General features: G+C 39.4%; 2 protein-coding genes across 3 annotated transcripts in view; one reads left to right on the plus strand and one right to left on the minus strand.

Moving 5' to 3' along the window:
• Window positions 1-18946, minus strand: part of CDC40 (cell division cycle 40) — a 54896-nt gene extending 35950 nt beyond the window's left edge. The window contains exons 1-3 of one of the 2 annotated variants that reach the window (XM_024740931.1): window positions 18709-18809; window positions 18403-18545; window positions 708-794 (exon numbers count right to left, since the gene is read on the minus strand). In XM_024740931.1, the coding sequence (XP_024596699.1) occupies window positions 708-722 (15 nt within the window). In that variant the 5' untranslated portion in view covers window positions 723-794; window positions 18403-18545; window positions 18709-18809. Of the gene's footprint in view, window positions 1-707; window positions 795-18402; window positions 18546-18708 lie in introns of both variants that reach the window. The other variant, XM_024740930.1, reaches the window with a different exon arrangement.
• A 574-nt stretch (window positions 18947-19520) lies between these two features.
• Window positions 19521-20709, plus strand: part of WASF1 (WASP family member 1) — an 88726-nt gene continuing 87537 nt past the window's right edge. The window contains exon 1 of the mRNA XM_024740933.1: window positions 19521-19917. The gene's annotated coding sequence lies outside the window, so the exon portion shown is untranslated. The remainder of the gene's footprint in view (window positions 19918-20709) is intronic.

Here is a 20709-nt window from a genome sequence, read left to right on the forward strand (position 1 = left end):
GATCCTGCTACTGAAACCATGTTATTATTTCTTATAATGATCTTTTTCTGATATCTGTATCTTGTCAGTCAAGCATTCTTTTCTCCTTTTTAAAGGCTAAATACCTAGAAATCTAATCTTTTCTACAAAGACTTTCCTAAATGGGCAATTTTCACTATTTCTGCTTTTTTTCTTCTTCTTCTTCAGCTTTTTTAAATGCTTCCATCACCATTTATCATCATCAGAAAAAAGAATCCATAAGATGTCTGACTCAGAGCAAGCAATAAACCGTGTGACTATTTTTGAGCAGTGACCACGTCAGTATGGTACCTCTTTTTAATGTTTAACACAGCAGCATTTGTCACTAGATGTTTCATAATATACTATGCATTAATGATGCTAATCAACCAAAATTTTTTCCCTCATGGTTAACTTGTAATACTCCCTTATCAAAATTGAGAGGAAGATGTTAACTAAGTTTGCATCTAAGAATTAGATATTATTCTTACAAAAGCATACTATTCAAATTTTGGAGAATAGAAGGATATCTTTTCCTTTCTTTTTTTAATTGAGATATAACTAACATATAACAGGATATATTTTCTAACAGTTTAAATAGTATACTTTCAACAGAAAACATTGAAAATTTCACCAACTGTTTATCTACGTATGTATAATTTAAGTACTATAAAGCAAAAGACGCTCTTAACTATAATACGTTTTCTTACCTCTGGAGCAAACATGGTCTCATAGGTAGGATTATACTGAACCTCTTTGACAGCAGGGTCAAGGTGAACTCCAGTCTCCAAATCTTCCTACAAGAAAACCAAACAAACATGAAAGATACGACAAGTATTTTAGAAACTACATTAAGGTCACACTAGCCATTTTAACATCACTTTTATGAAGATTACACTAGTGCTATGTGATTAATATATAATTCTATATATTAATGTATAGAATTATATATAGGTCTAATAATCAAAGACTAATAAAAGTAATATAAACAGTTATAGAGGTTAGAATGCATAACAAAAATTCTTTCTTTCAAAAACAATGACTTTGGGCTCCCCTGGTGGCGCAGTGGTTGAGAGTCCGCCTGCCGATGCAGGGGACATGGGTTCGTGCCCCGGTGCGGGAGGATCCCACATGCCGCGGAGCGGCTGGGCCCGTGAGCCGTAGCCGCTGAGCCTGCGCGTCCAGAGCCTGTGCTCTGCGGCGGGAGAGGCCACAACAGTGAGAGGCCCGCGTACCGCAAAAAAAAAAACCAAAAAACATTGACTTTATTCCATCTGAACAAATTAAAATTTCTAGGTAAGTTAATACTACTCAAAGCCCTAAAGTAAGAGAGTCCAGCTCTTTTTTATGAACTCAAAAGACCTGATTTTCTGGTTCCAAATTCAGGAGAAGCATTCCTTTATTCAGCAGACCTTATTAGATATGTACCCAGATGGACCTGCTTAGGGACTGCAGGAGAAACAAAAGGAGGTGGCAGGACCCAAATCTTCTAAATCTAAAGTCTAACAATCTACATTGACTATTAAATTCATCCCCTAACTTAATGAACATAAAAATCTCATCTCCACTAGAGAATCACTGGTAGTCTATCTTTTGTGTAGCCCCACCACATAAACAGTACATGCAATACATACAATATAACAACTTTCTGGCCCGGATCTCTCCCTTGAACTCTAGGGATTTATATATCTGAGCTTCAACTCAACATCTTTTCTCCCAGGATGTCTAATAGACATCTCAAACTTAATATATCCAAAAAGAGAACTTCTGTTCTCCCCTTCCCCAGTGACTCCTTCTACCCTCCTCTAAATTAACCACTATCCCACCTTTAACGTGTTCAGGTGAAAACTGCCACAGTTATCCTTGACTCCTCTTTCTTTCACGTTGTATATCCAACCCATCAGCAAATCCTCTGCCTTCTATGAACACCCAGAGTTCAACCACTTCTTAAGTCCTCTTTCACTATCACCTCAGTCCAGTTTATCATTTTGCACCTGTTACTGTAATAGCCTCCTAACTGGTCTCCCTGCTTCTGCCCTTGTCTACCCACAGCCTCACTCCACACAGAGGCCAGTGTGATTCTTTTAAAATATTAGTCCAATTATGTTACTCGTTCACTCTAAACCCTCTGGTAGTTTCCCCATTTAGGGTAGGAGCCTAACAAAGAACTACAGGGCTCATTACCAAGTTGTTTTCAGAAAGTATGGCTCCCAAGGGTAGTTTTATAGGGCATTTTTGTCTTCCTGTATTGTTCTGCCTGAGCATTTACTAGTAAAAACATGTTATTAGTACGTTTAATTTACATATCAAACATGATATAAAGTTGCTTTACAAAATTTAATTTAGGGTATTCAAGTTATATTTTGAATTCTTAAGGAAGTTATATATCATCTATGGGTTATATTTCAGGAAAGCTTAAGTTACAAAATCACTATTATAAACTGAAGAAGTCTGAATCTAACTGGTTGAGAGAATTTACCCTCCAGATCTGTCCCTTGCCCCTACTAACTTCTGTCTTCACCTAGCCCTGTGCCTGTGCTCACTTTACTCCAGCCTCACTGGCTCATTTGTTATTCTAGGAATTCACCAAAAGACAGTCCTGCTTTGGGGTCTCCACACTTACTGTTTCCTCTTCTTGGAATGTTCTTTCTCTGGATTCCCACATGACTGTTCTCTCTCCTTTCAGGTCTCTGCACAGTTTTCCTACTTTCCCCTTACCTTGCTTTATTGTTCTCTATTATATTTATCATCACCTGACATGTATTAATTGTCTACCTCCCTCTATTAAAGTATAAGCTGGCCTCCAGAGACTGGTGGAGTCCAGCAGGAAGCTTTAAAGAAGTTTCATGCCAGGCCTCACCTCATATTTTCTCATTTAATTCCTCCCGAGTGAGGCCCGGCATTGGTTCAAGCTTCCCAAGTGATTCCAAAGTTGCAGGCTGAGAACCAAAGTCTAAGCAAATTGACCATGAAGTACTTTCACAGAGGAACAGAGAGAAATTTGAAAAAGGACCAGATATTCTGAAGCCCTGGTCTATAGTGTGTATGTGTATGTTTCTTTGTGTGATATTGTTTGTTTAGGTTTGCTTTTACCATTTGTCCTAGGGTTCTGACTGTTCGTTATTTTTTTTGTTTATTTGTTTGTTTTCTTGTTATGAGTGTGTGTGTATGTTTATTTCTGTGATTTTTGTGTGTTTAGTTTTGCTTTTACCATTTGGTTTGGGGTTCTATCTGTTAGTTGTTCTTTTTTTTTTTTTCCTATTTTTCTTCCTTTTCTTCTGAGCCATGTGGCTGGCAGGGTCTTGGTGCTCCGGCTGGGTGTCAGGCCTGAGCCTCTGAGGTGGGAGAGTCAAGTCTAGGACATTGGACCACCAGAGACCTCCCAGCCCCATGTAATATCAATCGATGAGAGCTCTCCCAGAGATCTCCATCTCAACATTAAGACCCAGCTCTACCCAACAGCCTGCTAGCTCCAGTGCTAGATACCCCATGCCAAAGAACTAGCAAGACAGGAACACAACCCCACCCATTGGCAGAGAGGCTGCCTAAAGTCATACTAAGTTCACAAACACCCCAAAATGCACCACTGGACATGGCCCTGCTGACCAGAAGGACAAGATCCAGCCCCACCCACCAGAACACAGGCACGAGTCCCCTCTACCAGGAAGCTTACACAAGCCACTGAACCAACCGCACCCACAGTGGGCAGACACCAAAAACAGTGTGAACTACAAACCTGCAGCCTGTGAAAAGGAGACCCCAAACACAGTAAGTTAAACAAAATGAGAAGACAGAGAAATATGCAGCAGATGAAGGAGCAAGGTAAACATCCACCAGACCAAACAAATGAAGAGGAAATAGGCAGTCTACCTGAAAAAGAATGCAGAGTAATGATAGTAAAGACGATCCAAAATCTTGGAAATAGAATGGAAAAAACACAAGAAATGTTTAACAAGGACCTAGAAGGACCAAAAAGCAAACAAACTGATGAGTAACACAATAAATGAAACTTAAAATTCTCTAGAAGGAATCAATAGCAGAATAACTGAGGCAGAAGAACGGATAAGTGACCTGGAAGATAAAAGAGTGGAAATAACTGCCGCAGAGCAGAATAAAGAAAAAAGAACGAAAAGAATTGAGGACAGCCTAAGAGACCTCTGGGACAACATTAAATGAATCAAGATTCGAATTATAGGGGTCCCAGAAGAAGAAAAGAAAAAGAAAGGGTCTGAGAATATATTTGCAGAGATTATAGTTGAAAACTTCCCTAACACGGGAAAGGAAATAATCAAGTCTAGGAAGCGCAGAGAGTCCCATACAGGATAAATCCAAGGAGAAACACGCCAAGACACATACTAATCAAACTATCAAAAATTAAATACAAAGAAAAAATGCTAAAAGCAGCAAGAGAAAAGCAATAAATAACATACAAGGGAATCCCCATAAGGTTAACAGCTGATCTTTCAGCAGAAACTGCAAGCCAGAAGGGAGTGGCAGGACATATTTAAAGTGATGAAGGGGAAAAACCTACAATGAAGATTACTCTACCCAGGAAGGATCTCAGTCAAATTTCACAGAGAAATTAAAACCTTTACAGACAAGCAAAAGTTAAGAGAAATTAGCACCAACAAACCAGCTTTACAACAAATGCAAAAGGAACTTCTCTAGGCAGGAAACACAAGAGAAGGAAAAGACCTACAAAAACATACCCCAAACAATTAAGAAAATGGTCATAGGAACATACATATTGATAATTACCTTAAATGTAAGTGGATTAAATGCTCCAACCAAAAGACATAGACTGGCTGAATGGATACAAAAACAAGACCCGTATATATGCTGTCTACAAGAGACCCACTTCAGACCTAGGGACACATACAGACTGAAAGTAAGGGGATGGAAAAAGATATTCCATGCAAATGGAAATCAAAAGAAAGCTGGAGAAGCAATAATCATATCAGACAAAACAGACTTTAAAATAAAGACTATTACAAGAGACAAAGAAGGACACTACATAATGATCAAGGGATCAATCCAAGAAGAAAATATAACAATTGTAAACATTTATGCACCCAACATAGGAGCATCTCAATACATAAGGCAAATGTTAAGAGCCATAAAAAGGGAAACTGACAGTAACACAATCATAATAGGGGACTTTAAACCCCACTTTCACCAATGGACAGATCACCAAAATGAAAATAAATAAGGAAACACAAGCTTTAAGTGACAGACTAGACCGGATGGACTTAATTGATGTTTATAAGACATTCCATCCTAAAAAAACAGAATAGACTTCCTTCTCAAGTGCTCATGGAACATTCTCCAGGATAGATCATATCTTGGGTCACAAATCAAGCCTTGGTAAATTTAAGAAAGTTGAAATCATGTCAAGTATCTTTTCTGACCACAACGCTATGAGACTAGATATCAATTACAGGAAAAAATCTGTAAAAAGTACAAACCTATGGAGGCTAAACAATATGCTACTAAATTACCAAGAGATCACTTAAGAAATCAAAAAGGAAATAAAAAAATACCTAGAAACAAATGACAGTGAAAACACAACGACCCAAAACCTATGGAATGCAGCAAAAGCAGTTTTAAGAGGGAAATTTATAGCAATACAATCCTATCTCAGGAAACAAGAAAAATCTCAAATAAATAATCTAACCTTACACCTAAAGCAGTTAGAGAAAAAAGAACCAAAAAAACGCCAAAGTTAGCAGAAGGAAAGAAATCATAAAGATCAGACCAGAAATAAAAAGAAACAAAACAAAAGCAAAGATCAATAAAACTAAAAGCTAGTTCTTTGAGAAGATAAACAAAATTGATAAACCATTAGCCAGACTCATGAGAAAAAGGGAGAAGACTCAAATCAACAGAATTAGAAACAAAAAAGGAGAAGTAACAACTGACACTGCAGAAATACAAAGGATCATGAGGGATTACTACAAGCAACTCTATGACAATAAAATGGACAACCTGGAAGACATGGACCATAGAAAAGCACAGCCTTCTGAGACTGAACGAGGAACAAATAGAAAATTTAAACAGACCAATCGAGCACTGAAATTGAAACTGTGATTAAAAATCTTCCAAGAAACAAAAGCCTAGGACCAGATGGCTTTACAAGTAAACACTTAGAGAAGAGCTAACACCTATCCTTCTCAAACTCTCCCAAAATGTAGCAAAGGGAGGAACGCTCCCAAACTCAATCTGCGAGGCCATAATCACCCTGATACCAAAACCGAAGATGTCACAAAAAAAGAAAACTACAGGCTAATATCACTGATGAACATAGATGCAAAAGTCCTCAACCAAATACTAGCAAACAGAATCCAACAGCAAATTAAAAGGGTCATACACCATGATCAAATGGGGTTTATCCCAGAAATGCAATGATTCTTCAATATACGCAAATCAATCAATATGATACACCATATTAACGAATTGAAGGAAAGAAACCATATGATAATCTTAACAGGTGCAGAAAAAACTTTTGACAAAATTCAACAACCAGTTATGATAAAAACTCCAAAAAGTAGGCATAGAGGGAACCTACCTCAACATAATAAAGGCCATATATGACAAACCCACAGCCAACATCGTTCTCAGTGGTGAAAAACTGAAACCATTTCCTCTAAGATCAGGAATAAGACAAGGTTGCCCACTCTCACCACTATTATTCAACATAGTTTTGGAAGTTTTAGCCAAGGCAATCAGAGAAGAAAATAAATAAAAGGAATCCAAATTGGAAAAGAAGTGAAACTGTCACTTTTTGCAGATGACATGATACTATACATAGAGAATCCTAAAGATGCTACCAGAAAACTACTAGAGCTAATCAATGAATTTGGTAAAGTAGCAGGATACAAAATTAATGCACAGAAATCTCCTGCATTCCTATACACTAACAACACAAAATCTGAAAGAGAACTTAAGGAAACACTCCCATTTACCACTGCAACAAAAAGAATAAAATACCTAGGAATAAACCTACCTAAGGAGACAAAAGACCTGTATGCAGAAAACTATACGACACTGATGAAAGACATTAAAGATGATACAAACAGATGGAGAGATATACCATGTTCTTGGATTGGAAGAATCAACATTGTGAAAACGACTATACTACCCAAAGCAGTCTACAGGTTCAATGCAATCCCTATCAAACTACCAATGGCATTTTTCACAGAACTAGAACAAAAAGTTTCACAGTTTGTATGGAAACACAAAAGTCCCCAAATAGCCAAAGCAATCTTCAGAAAGAAAAACGGAGCTGGAGGAATCAGGCTCCCTGACTTCAGACTATACTACAAAGCTACAGTAATCAAGACAGTATGCTACTGGCACCAAAACAGAAATACATATCAAGGGAACAGGACAGAAAGCCCAGAGATAAACCCACGCACATATGGTTACCTTATCTTTGATAAAGGAGGCAAGACTATACAATGGAGAAAAGACAGCCTCTTCAATAAGTGGTGCTGGGCAAACTGGAGAACTACATGTAAAAGAATTAAATTAGATCACTTCCTAACACCATATACAAAGAATAAAATCAAAATGGATTAAGGATCTAAATGTAAGCCCACTCACTGTAAAACTTAGAGGAAAACATAGGCAGAACACTCTATGACATCAATCACAGCAAGATCCTTTTTGACACACCTCCCAGAGAAATGGAAATAAAAACACAAATAAACAAATGGAACCTAATGAAACTTAAAAGATTTTGCCCAGCAAAGGAAACCATAAATAAGATGAAAAGACAATCTTCAGAACGTGAGGAAATATTTGCAAACAAAGCAACTGACAAAAGATTAATCTCCTAAATATACAAGCAGCTCATGCAGCTAAATATCAAAAAAACAAAGCTGCAATGAACATTGTGGTACATGACTCTATAAATTATGGTTTTCTCAGGGTATATACACTGCAGCACTATTTACAATAGCCAGGACATGGAAGCAACCTAAGTGTCCATCGACAGATGAATGGGTAAAGAAGATGTGGCACATATATACAATGGAATATTACTCCGCCATAAAATGAAACGAAATTGAGTTATTTGTAGTGAGGTGGATGGACCTAGGGTCTGTCATACAGAGTGAAGTAAGTCAGAAAGAGAAAAACAAGTACCGTATGCTAATACATATATATGGAATCTAAAAAAACCAAATGGTTCTGATGGACCTAGGGGCAGGACAGGAATAAAGATGCAGACGTAGAGAAGGGAGTTGAGGACACGGGGAGGGGGAAGGGTGAGCTGGGATGAAGTGAGACAGTAGCACTGACATATACACTACCAAATGTAAAATAGATAGCTAGTGGGAAACAGCTGCATAGCACAGAGAGGTCAGCTCAGTGCTCTGTGACCACCTAGAGGGGTGGGATAGGGAGGGTCGGAGCGAGGAACAAGAGGGAGGGGATATGGGGATATAGGTATACATATAGCTGATTCACTTTGTTATATAGCAGAAAGTAACACAACACTGTAAAGCAATTATACTCCAATAAAGATGTTAAAAAAAAAAAAAAGCTACAGAAGTTGGCTTTTGTATGCACAAATGTGGCCTTAACCCCCTAGAACTATTCCTATCATGTCACCATCTTTGTTGGCCACTTGCGGATGTAGGATATATCTGTAAACATAATGCAAAGATAATGCAAAGTAACATCGCAAATTTTGCAAAACAGGTAGAAAAGCATGAAGTTGACACTGATGCTGGAGAAGAAGCAATGCCACTGACAAATGAAAATCTCGTAGAGTTAGACCAGGTAATGACCAAAGATAGAAAACTGACAGGAAAAGTAATCCTATAGGCACACGGTTATTGTTCCAAAATTTTGTCACTATTAAAACACCCCCCACCAAAGCAGGTGACTTAGTTTCTCTACTTTACAAAGACAGAGTCCTTTAGGTCTGACTCTCTTAAACTCCTTCCTCTCTTGTTTCAAATTTGTCCACATCTTTATCTTATCTCTTGACTTCAATTTCCAGCCCAAATTTTTATCTGCAGCCTTGACCATACCTAGCCTCTGTATCCACATATCTCACGGCCTACTGAACTTCATTCTATGGATATACCACAGCATCAAACACGTTGGTATGTCCAAAACACAAGATACCATTTCCCCATGACTCCACTGTCACACACGAACAAATTAGGCACTGAGTCTTACTGATTCTACCCCTAAAATATTTCTCTAGCAACCCTCCTCCCACCTTCCCTTCTCCACCATCCTAGTTCAGACTTCATATCTTGCCTGGTCTTTTATAGTATGTCCTTATCTGCTTTAACGTACCCCCATTTTTGCCATATTAGACTAATTGCTGACTTTTTAAAATATCAAGCACTTTCATGCTTCCTGTGTTGTTGGCAATGTTACTTTGCTCCTAATGCATTTCCCTTTGCTATCTGATAATATGTCATCTTCTTCTTTTCCCTGATACCGCCCCTCCTCTTGGCTCAGGAAAAAGGCTTTTTCATCCACAGTCCTAAGAGATGTTACACATAACTCCTAATAGCCCTTGTGATACATTATTTGTTGCACATGACTTTTACTTATATTTTATAGTCTTACTGCCCAGTAGAATGCAGGGCATGAAGCGCATGTTCAATAAATATTTGTTAAATTAAACTGAAGAAAGATATGTCAAATTCCTAGAGAAATTAAAGAGGATGAAGGCTGACCAAAGATCACTGAAATTGGCAATTATGTCACAGAAAACCTTTGCCAGAGCAATTTTGGTAGCGGGGTGAAGTATGGAGAGCCAGTTGCAAGGGGCAGAGGTATAACCGAGGATTTAGAAAAAAAAAAGACATCAATATTTTTGCTCTTTCAAGACATCTGGCAGTAAAGAAGAAGAGATGGGGTACCAGATTGAAGGATTTTCAGGGTAAAATTCAGTTTACTTTTTTCCTTTTTAAAGAAAAGGCTAAGCCAAAGATTTAGTCAATCATAAGCTACAGGAAAGGAGCAAGTAGGGAGAAACATACGATAAGAATGAGGGAATGATCAAAAAGGTATGGTCATTCTAGAAGAGGTGAGAGGGGAGATAATCCAGGATACAACCAACTAGCCTCTGAAAAGAGAAGGAGAATCCTCCCTGAGATGAAACAGAGATTACAAAGACAAGAATGGGTGATGGGTGATAGATTTTTGGAGTTGGTGGGAGATGTTGGGAGTAGATGATGATAGATCTGAAGCTAGCGAAGATCACAGATGATCTTTTAATTTTCTTTTAATCTTTTAGTGTTGGGAGTCATCACTGCCACTTAAAATATTCTTTTTCTTTGCTTCTTTGTGGATTAGCTTTAGACTAGAATTTAGGTGGGTGCATCTGCCTGAGAGCCCAAATTATAGTCCTAAACCTTAGCTGAAAGGGAGTTGGGAGGATAGAATCTGGGTTTCCAGCTTCTGAAGGTAGGAGGCAGGGAAGGATGCTGTTTACATTAAGACTATTAAGGAAGGGGGTTCAAATGCTGGGCCACCTATATTACCCTAGAAAGCATACCCCAATCTTCATTGATTAGAGAGAGTATCTACCTAGGGCTCAGTAGCAAAACCAAGTACCACAAAGTTAAACTGCATAAAAACTAAATTAAATGCTTTTCTCTCTTTTATAAGGATAAACTGCTTATAATAACAAGAGGCTTAGCCGTGTTCATACTTCCCCAATGGCTTTCTTAGAATACAGTTGTTAGAACCACTTTATAATATGGTTTACCAGATCTTTCTGATTAAGGGTATTTTAAATATTCTAAATTTGAATTATTTTGAACAGAGTACCACAAGACATCAAGTTTTAAATGCAAAATACAATTTTAAAAGAACTACTCTTAAAAAGCAATGTGGCAACTAATAAAAATATAACTAGGTCCCCATCTCTGGCCCCTGCTAAAATTATAGAACAAACTGGACAACTCCTCAGAAAATGAAGAGTTATTAATTTTACGTTTAATTAGAAAAACTTGGACAACACCACAACCTTGTTTTAATACCCATGAGGAGTTCAATAACAATTAGGCATGCAATTGAAATTACCAGAGAATTACAAAGGATTTCTATTCAGCTTTAATTATCCATAAAAATTAAAGTGCAGTAAGTAAAGTGTACCCTATGAGTCAAATAAGTTTAAATATGCTACCTTTTGTTGATTCAAAGTAATTTGAAAATAAAATCATATAATATTTACCTTTTAGTCCTTTTCACATTTCTTACTGTTATACAAATAAGAAAATGGATGTGAAAGCACTTTGTAAACTATAAATAAGACATAAATATCAACCATTATTACAAACTATCAATTTATGTTATAGGTTTTTTGCCAAAAAATAGAAATGAACAGACTTTCTATAATGGGAGTTTAAGTGGCTGAGGAAAAAATAGAAATTCATATAAAGATATCTTTTGAGTTTGGCCCTTAACAAATACAGAGGAAAAAGACTAATAAAAGACAAAGATGGACATTACATCATGATAAAGGGGTCAATCCAGCAAAAAGGTATAACATTTGTAAATATCTATGCACCCAACACAGGAGCACCTAAATATATAAAGCAAGTATTAACAGACCTAAAGGGAGAAATTGACAGGAATACAATAATAGTAGAGGACTTTAATATTCCACTTACATTAATGGATAGATCATCCAGAAAGAAAATCAATAATTATACCAGATAGACTTAATAGATAAATACAGAACATTCCATCCAAGAGCAGCAGAGTACACATTCTTTTCAAATGCACATAGAACATTCTCCAGGATAGATCATATGTTACGCCACAAAATAAGTCTCAATACACTTAAGAAGACTGAAATCATATCAAGCATCTTTTCAACCACATGGTATGAAACTAGAGATCAATTAAAAGAAGAAAACTGGAAAAACCACAAATATGTGGAGATTAAACAATACGCTACTGAACAACCAATGGGTCAATGAAGAAATCAAAATAGAAATTAAAAAGAAAAATACCTTGAAACGAATGAAAATGGAAATACAACATACCAAAATCTATGGGATGCAGCAAAAGAAGTTCTAAGAGGGAAGTTAGAGACATAGGATTACCTCAAGAAACAAGAAAAACCTCAAATAAACAACCTAACTTTACACATAAAGGAACTAGGAAAGAAGAACAAATGAAGCCCAAAGTTGGTAGAAGGAAGGACATAATAAAGATCAGAGTGGAAATAAATGAAATAGAGACTAAAAAGACAACAGAAAGAAAAAGACAAGAGCTGGTTCTTTGAAAAGATAAACAAAATTGATAAACCTTTACCTAGATTCACTAAGAAAAAACAGAGGATGAAATAAATAAGATCAGAAACGAGAGAGAAGTTACAACTGATACCAAAGTACAAAGGATTATAAGATACTACTATGAACACCTATATGCCAACAAATTGGACAACCTAGAAGAAATGGATAAATTCCTAGAAACATACAATCTTTGAGACTGAATCATGAAGAAATGGAAATCTGAACTGACCAATTACTAGTAAGGAGACTGAATCAGTAATCAAAAAACTCCCAAAGAATAAAACTCCAGGACCAGAAGGCTTCAATATTCTACCAAATATTGAAACGTTTCACACCTATCCTTCTCAAACTCTTCCAAAAAATTGAAGAAGAGTGAATGCTCCCAAATTCATTTTATGAGACCAGCATTACCCTGATACCAAAACCAGACAAGGATACCACAAAAAAGGGAAATTACAGGCCGATATTCCTGAAGAACTTAAATGCAAACATCCTCAAAATGTCAGCAAACCAAATTCAACAATACAATAAAAGGATCATACACCACGATCAAGTAGGATTTATTCCAGGGATGCAAAGATGGTTCAACATCTACAAATTAATCAATGTGATACAGCACATTAACAAAGAATAAACATCATCGCAATAGACACAGAAAAGGCATCTGACAGAATTCAATACCCATTCCTTATAAAAAGTCTCAACAAAGCAGGTATAGACAGAATGTACCTCGACATAATAAATGCCATATATGACAAACCCACAGCTAACATCATACTCAATGGCAAAAAGATGAAAAATTTTCCTTTAAGATCAGGAACAAGACAAGATGCCCACTTTCACCACTTTTATTAAACATAGTATTGTTAAGTCCTAGTCAGAGCAATTTAAGCAGGAAAAAGAAATAAAAAGCATCCAAACTGGAAAAGAAGTAAAACTGTCACTACTGGCAGATGACATCATTTATATAGAGAAAACTCTAAAGACTCCACCAAACAACTATTAGAACTAATAAATGAATTCAGTAAAGTTGCAGGGTACAAAATCAATATACAAAAGTCTGTTGCTTTATATGTTAACAATGAACCACTAGAAAGAGAAATTAAGAAAACAATCCAATTTACAATAGCATGAAAAACAATAAAACATCTGGGAACAAATTTAAACAAGGAGGTGAAAGATACATGCACTGAAAACTATAAGATATTCATGAAAAAAATTGAAAAGATACAAAAAATGGAAAGATATTCTATGCTCATTTCTTCTATACTGTTATGTATATTTAAGACTATACTTGAAAAAAGAATTATTACTATGGCTGTACCTCATAAGTTCTGATAAGCATTGTTTTCTTATTGTTTAGTTCAAAATATTTTCTAGTTTTTAAAAATTTGGCCCATGGTTTACTGAGTACAATTTATAATTTTCAAATGTGGGAATTTTATAGTTTATCTTTTTGTGACTGATTAGCTTAGATGCACTGTGGTCAGAGAATGTGATTATATGACTTAAAATGTATTGAGATTTATTTTATGGACTAGTACAGGGGTTGGCAAACTACAATTATTGGGCCATGTCCAGCCCACAGTCTGCTTTTGTACCAACAAGCTAGGTAAATGTAAGATATTTACATTTTAAAGGGTTGTTTAAAAAAAGAAAGAAAGAGGGAAAGACAGACATTAAGATGTGACAAAGACTGTATGTGGCCTGCACAGCCCCAAATATTTACTATCTGGCCCTTTACCAATCCCTGGCCTAGTATATGGTCAGTTTTTTTAAAATGTTTTATTACTGCTTGAAAACAGTTTTCTGCATTGAGTGCCATGTCCTTTATACCCTTCAGATACAGTTTGCTAATTTCGTTGTTTGAATTTTCTGTGTCATCATTGATATTGTTTTGCTTATTCTATCAATTATTGAAAGAGGTATATTAAAATCTTCTGCTGTAATTGTAGATTTGTCAGTTTCTCTCGTAGTTATAAAAACTTTTGCTTAAATATTTTGCGCTTACATTATTAGGTGCATATAAATTTAAAATTGTTATGTACCTCTTTGTGAACTGAACCTTGTATCATTATGAAGTGATCCTTTTTCTGTTTTAAGTCTATTTTATTGACCCTAATACAACCAATGCCATTTTCTTCTTCTTGGAATTTGCCTGATATATTCTTTTCCCCTCTTTTTATTTTTGGTCTTTCTGGAGATCTTAGCAATCATGGCAAGGCAAGAAAAAAAAAGAAAAGAAAAAAGGACTGAAAGTAAGAAAAAAATACTGTCATGTTTGCAGCTGATACCATTATTTAAGTAGTAAGATCAGTCTAAAAATTAAATAATGGAAAAAATAACGCAATTTATTATTATAATAGCATAAAACTAAGATGCACCTAGAAATATCTGCAACAAAACTGTTCAAGATACTGATAGAGAAAATTATAAACTTCAAAGAAATTAAAAACCTAAAGAAGACCTAAATGAATGAACAGATATAACACTGTCTTCAAATTGATCTAGGAGTCAACCCAACTCCAAACAAAATCCCACCTGGGTGTTAGCAAAATTTACATGTTAATTCTAAACTGTAAACAGAGTTACAGGGGACAAGAATAGCGAAGACATTCTTGAATAACAACAAAAAAGGATGGAGGTGGGGTGGGGGTGGGGAAGGTAGAACAGCCCTACCAAAGATCGAGCTATATTATTAAAAATGTTCACACCATACACAAAACTTAATTCCATGTGGAGTCATGACTTAAATGGAAAAAGCAAAAATACAGTGCTTTCAAAAGACAAAATGGGAGGATATTTTTATGACTTTGGGAAAAGGAAGAATTTCTCCAACAAGGAAAAGGAACCACAATCCATAATAAGCCACAAATTTGCAACACATAATTGACGGAGGGATAGTATCCAGAATATATAAGGATCTCCTACAGATCAAAAGGAAAAAGACAACCCAACAGTAACTTCAAAAAATAAAATCAAATCACCTATAAGGTACGTGAAATCTCATTAGTGTTCAGTGATATGGATTAAAAACATTACATAAGTTCATACTTTGCCAGAATGCTTGCTATTAGTCACAATACAATTTGACAAATACAGATGAACTTATTTGTATGCTTCACATCTCCTCCCCTGGACATTTTTCTGTCATTAAATTTACTGGGTATAAGCTTTTTTAAAAGCATATTAACAAACTAGCGATGATCAATATCCCTTACTCTCTCATCATAGAAACCAGATCACTGTGGGGTTTAGCCCCAGCTCTGCTTCTAATGGACCTCTGATACCTATTCAGTCTTTCCTCCTGGATTATCTTACTTATAACTTGAAGTGATTGAACTGAGTTTTAGAGACTTCCTCTCACTCCCACCCAATCAATGTACCTTGAATCTCAACATACATGCTTTTTCAAGACTTTGGTTTTCACTTACTCTTTCATTCATTTTCTCACCTAATGTATTTCTCTTAATCTTGTGTACTAGGCATTGAAGACATGAAAACAAATATACACAACAATCTCTGGTCGCCAGGGTCTGGTCCAGGGGAAAGAAAAAAATTAACAAATCACAGCAATGTGGCAAGTGCTATAACTGAGATGTGGAAAGGGAGCTAAGGTAGACAGAGGAAATATGTGCACTGAGACTGAAGGATGGGGGTGGGATGAGGGGAGGCACGAGGCAAGGGATCTCCATGCAGAGAGACTAGCGTGGGCAAAAACTTGAGAGAAAAAAAGAAAACAGGCTTTGGGTGCTTTGTAGAGAGTTCAGCATGGGAGAATGGCAGGTCTCATAAGGAACTCAAAAATTACCCAGCAGGCAACAGGATGTCTTGGGGCAAGGAAGTGATATGGTAACACTGGAATTTAGAAAGACCACTCTGAGTGCATTGTGAAGGGAAAAGTGGGTATGGAACTGGGAGACAAGAATGGAGGAAGTAGAAAGACCAGTTAGAAGGTTATTATAATTGTCTTGAAGAAAAATTATAAGAATCTGAACAGTGGCAGGAGGAAAGAGAGGAAAGAGAGATTTGATAAACATCATTGGTACTATTGGGTAATGGGTCCTGGTAATGAACAGGACCCATTACCCAATAGCAGGGGTTCAGAAAGAAAGAAGAGTCAAGAATGACTCCTGAGAGAAGTAAGGAAGATATGAAGTAAGGCTGTGTCAGTAAAAATGGAAAGGGAAGAGTCGATTTGAGAGAAATTAATGAAGCAGAAATGTTAGAACCAGCTGAATGAGTAGCTTCAGGGGCTGAGGAAGAAGGAAGAGAAAAGGAAGACCCCTCTGTTCTTGGCTTGGACTAATGGGTGGGTTGTGGGGTCATTAATCCAAATGGGAAAAACAGGTGAAGCAGATCCCGAGGGAAAGAAAATGTCAATTTTTTAGCACATTGGATTGGAGGTGCCTGAGAGCTATCCTGGGAGAGACGGCAATAGTTCTGAAGCTAGCAAGGAGTTTAGAATTGGATAAGGATAGTGTGCCTGGCACATGCTTTATGACAAATCTTGAACTCCATGAGATAGTTACTAGTGTTATCCCTACTTCACAGATGAGAAAAAACTTAGACACAGAGCACCTAATTTATCCAAGGTCACCATCTGGGTAACTGCTGGAGGTAGGATTTGAATGCTGGCGGTCTTGATTCCAGAGCCTGTGCGAACCACTTCACAGTGTTCACCTGTAAGTCATCAGGAGCACTGCAGGTTGAAGGCCTGGAGAGTATGAGGGGTACACAGGGGGACTAAGGACAGAGTCTCAGGAAACACTAATATTGAAAGGGAGGGCAGAAGAACAGGGGATCAGAAGACTGCGGATGGCCCCATGGAAGCCAAAAAGAGAGAAAGTTTCAAAAAAGAACTATTTAATAGTGTCACTTGATGCAAATATTCAACTCAGATGACAGAACTTGACAACTGGAAGGCCAGTGACATTACTCAGGGAGAGTAAGTTTCCCAAGAGGCTAGGGCAAGGCTGCATTGAGTTGAGGAGAAAATGAGATAAAGTGAGAGAGCTCCAAAAAGTTGAGCTGTGAAAAGAATGAAGACTCAGGAGGCTGCTAGAGGAGGGGTGTAAGTTTGGGGAGTTTGTTTTGTTATAAAAGTAGGAGGATCCTAAGCATTCTTTCATACTCGATTTTCATTAGTAAAAAGTAAAATCCATGAATAGCTCACTAAAAGCCTGTAAAAGACTCAGGTATATCACTATCACTAGACTGGGAAACATCTTAAATACAAAGGAGTTTTTGCACACTGCCTCCCGTCACCACATCTTCAGCTCCTGATCACCCCCATTGGGCTCTACTGGGCCTCTACTACCAACTGGTGGATGCTCTTCTCCAGCTCTAGACACACAGACCTTTCCTCAGTTCTTCAAACACACTAAGCTCTTTGCCATCTCAAGGCTTGCTGTCTCCTTTTGCTGGGAAACTCTTGCCTTATCGTGCACTTGGCTGGCTTTTTCCTGTTCCTCAAAGCTGCTTTTGCAAGAGGACTTCCCTGACCAATCTACAGAAGTCATTCTCCTAGCTTATTCTTCATCACTGAACTCTATTTCACGGAATTCTTTTTCCTTTACAGTACTCAATCCAATCTGTAACCACTTTATTTGCTCATATTTTATTGGCTGCCTCTTCCACTAAAATGTACGCAATCATGATGTCAAAGATGTCTGGCTTGTTTGCCTCTGTGTCTTCAGCCCTTAGAACAGTTCCTGGCAAGTAACATGTGTTCAATAAATATTTGTTAAAGGAACTATATAACTCAATTTCTCCCTCTATCACTTTCCTCAATTGGGATCATGCACACTGTTTCTTAAATCTAAGGCCTTTTCTCACTGTCTTGACTTATATATGCACTTTTATTAGATACCAGGATCTCTGCTGCAAGCTTTATTTTTATCATTTCATTTAATCGTCACAATAGTCCTCTCATATAGATAGGTCCTTTTAAAATTATATCTCCATTGTACAGGTGAGGAAACTGAGGACGTTGTACAACTTGCCCAAGTTCAAACAAGTGGTGGAGCCGGGTTCAGAATTTAGTTCTGACGTCAAAAACAAAACAAAGCCAGGCCACAGCTCACTTCAAGTGTGGGCACATACTCTAGTTTGGGAAGTCCTTATTTACCTTTGTTTATGTTGTTACACCTACTCCATCCAGGCCACATCCTAATCCATAAATTCAAATTTCACCCCCTCTTCCCGCTTGCTTTCTGAAGGTGGGAGGCGAGAGCAGGGAGTGCAGGGCTGTCCTGAACTTCCAGTTCCCAGCTTCTCCCAAGGAGGATGCATGTAGGGAGAAGAAGAGATCCAAGCGTTAGCCACTTACCTTTCAGGACTGAGGACGAGGTGACCCGGGGCCTAACAAGTTACTGTCGGATTCTGGAGCAGAAACCGACAATTCCAGCCCCGCAATAGTGGCCAAAACGCTTACCTTAACTGCCACCTCCGGAGCGGAGTCCACCGCCACTGCCAGAGAGGACTTATCTGAAGACGATTTAGTCAAGTGCATAAGGGAGTCCGCGGCTGGCAGCGAACACCGTCCACCCTCACTGTCCGAGTCCGATTCGGACCCTGAACCCGAACCATACGAAGCAGCCAGAGATTCGATCGCAGCCGACATGACGGCAACAGACACTCTGCGGAGACCAGGCCCTAGCGGAAGAAGGAGTAGCTTCAGGTCCTGACAGATTGCCATGACACACATTATTTAGCTCCTTTCCTATGAAATCGTTTATATTTTAAAACAATCATTACAATATATTAATTAGTATTAGAATAAGAACAACAGGACTTGGCATTTTGAAACATTTACTTAGGGAAATAGAATTATAATAGCTTATAACGTTCGGGACCTTTGCGGCTAGATTAAAGACTACGAGTTCCGAAATACCTTGAGGCCTCGAAGTGCTACGCTTCCGGCGTGCCGCGCGGCGGGAAGAGGGAGAGGCACGATGGGAACTGTAGTTTAGATAAAGGGGGCGGGGCGGGGTGGGCAGGCCCCTCTTTGACCCCGCCCCTGAATGGTAGGTTCATTCAATTGGCTATCATCTTTCCTCATTCCCTGGCCAAGCACTGTTCTCTCCGTCCCCCTCCCCCAAACTGAGGATTGGGCAATACCATAAAGCCTCAGGAAAGGGGGGGAAGAGAGATATTCATTTCCCCCACTGATGGGTGAGTGGGTGGGGGCTGAGTTTCCCACCGCAGATGCACCTGGGCACTGGGAGCTGAAGAGGAAAGTGAGAATCATAAGTGGGAAGACCTTGACTGGCGGGGAATAGCTCCTTTTGGGAAAGATGGGGGATTAGGTGGCCAGAGTCCTGCGGTTCCCCCTGCTTCAGGCGCGGGTCTTCGAGCCCGGTTGTGGAGAGTCGCGCGCTGGGAGGGGGCAGCTGGGGGGCGGCGGCGGCGGCTCGCGGTGTTGTTCGCTCGCGCGTCGAGCACACGGTGGGTCCGGTGACCGGCGGTCGTCGCAGGCGGCGTTCCTTGTGGCCCGGTGCCTCGGCCGCTGCCCACAGCGGGTTCCACCGGGGAGCCTGACAATCCTGGAGGCTCTAGGTGGAGTCCCTGGAGCTGAGAGGGACCGGCGGCCACCGCCGAAGCATGAAGAAGGGGTAAGGCTAGAGCCCCTCAAGATTCCTCGGTGAGCGCGAGTCTCTTAGGAATTGTTGTTTTTGGGGGGACAGGGTGCCAGGAGAGGAACTCTTCCTCACTGGCCAGAACGGAGAGAGGTGTGCGTGGAGCACTAACCCAGCAAAGGTTGCGAGGATGGGCGCGCCTACCCCGCGACGGCCCCCACCCCCATTCGCGGGTTTCCAGAGCTTCGGCAGCCAGACCGCCGGCCCGGCTGGGTACCCAGGGACACGGCGGCCGGCGGGCGCACCTGGGGCTCGGTTGCGGGGACCGCCCCGAGGCTGCTCTAGGCGGGGAGACTGCGGGTCTTACTTAGGTGCCACCGCCTGAGAGCCCCTGCCCCCGCGGCCTGCCCCTGTGCCTCCTCGCTCTGGGGGAGGCTGCGGCACCCGGGGCCGGAGAAGCCCCGCTCGAGATAACGTGCCCGAGGCTCTGTAAAGCCAGTTGGTGCGTTTGCATTTTTGCGCCGCGCGTCTGTGTCTAAAGAGACAACGGTAAAACGAGTGCGGGGATCTCTTTCTTCGCTAGAAGAGGAGGCCAAGCGCGGTTCTAGCCTCCGATGCCTGCTATGGGGAGGGGGGTGCCTTGAGCAGAGTTAGGGAGCTGCTCACCCAGCTCCGATGTCAGCAGGACTCGCCCATTGTGCCACCCGGATAATTATTCAACTCTGCAGCATCCATTGCACCTTTCCCATTTTTCTTTTCCCCTTGCTGTAGCATGCCCCCTAGCTTCGGTACTCTGACGCCTTCTCTTGCACTTGCGGATGATGAACTGGAATAATGGTGAAAAGAAAGCACATCTG

Source organism: Neophocaena asiaeorientalis, unplaced genomic scaffold (assembly GCF_003031525.2).
Source record: "Neophocaena asiaeorientalis asiaeorientalis breed wild unplaced genomic scaffold, Neophocaena_asiaeorientalis_V1.1 scaffold203, whole genome shotgun sequence".
In the NCBI taxonomy this organism is placed as follows: domain Eukaryota; kingdom Metazoa; phylum Chordata; class Mammalia; order Artiodactyla; family Phocoenidae; genus Neophocaena; species Neophocaena asiaeorientalis.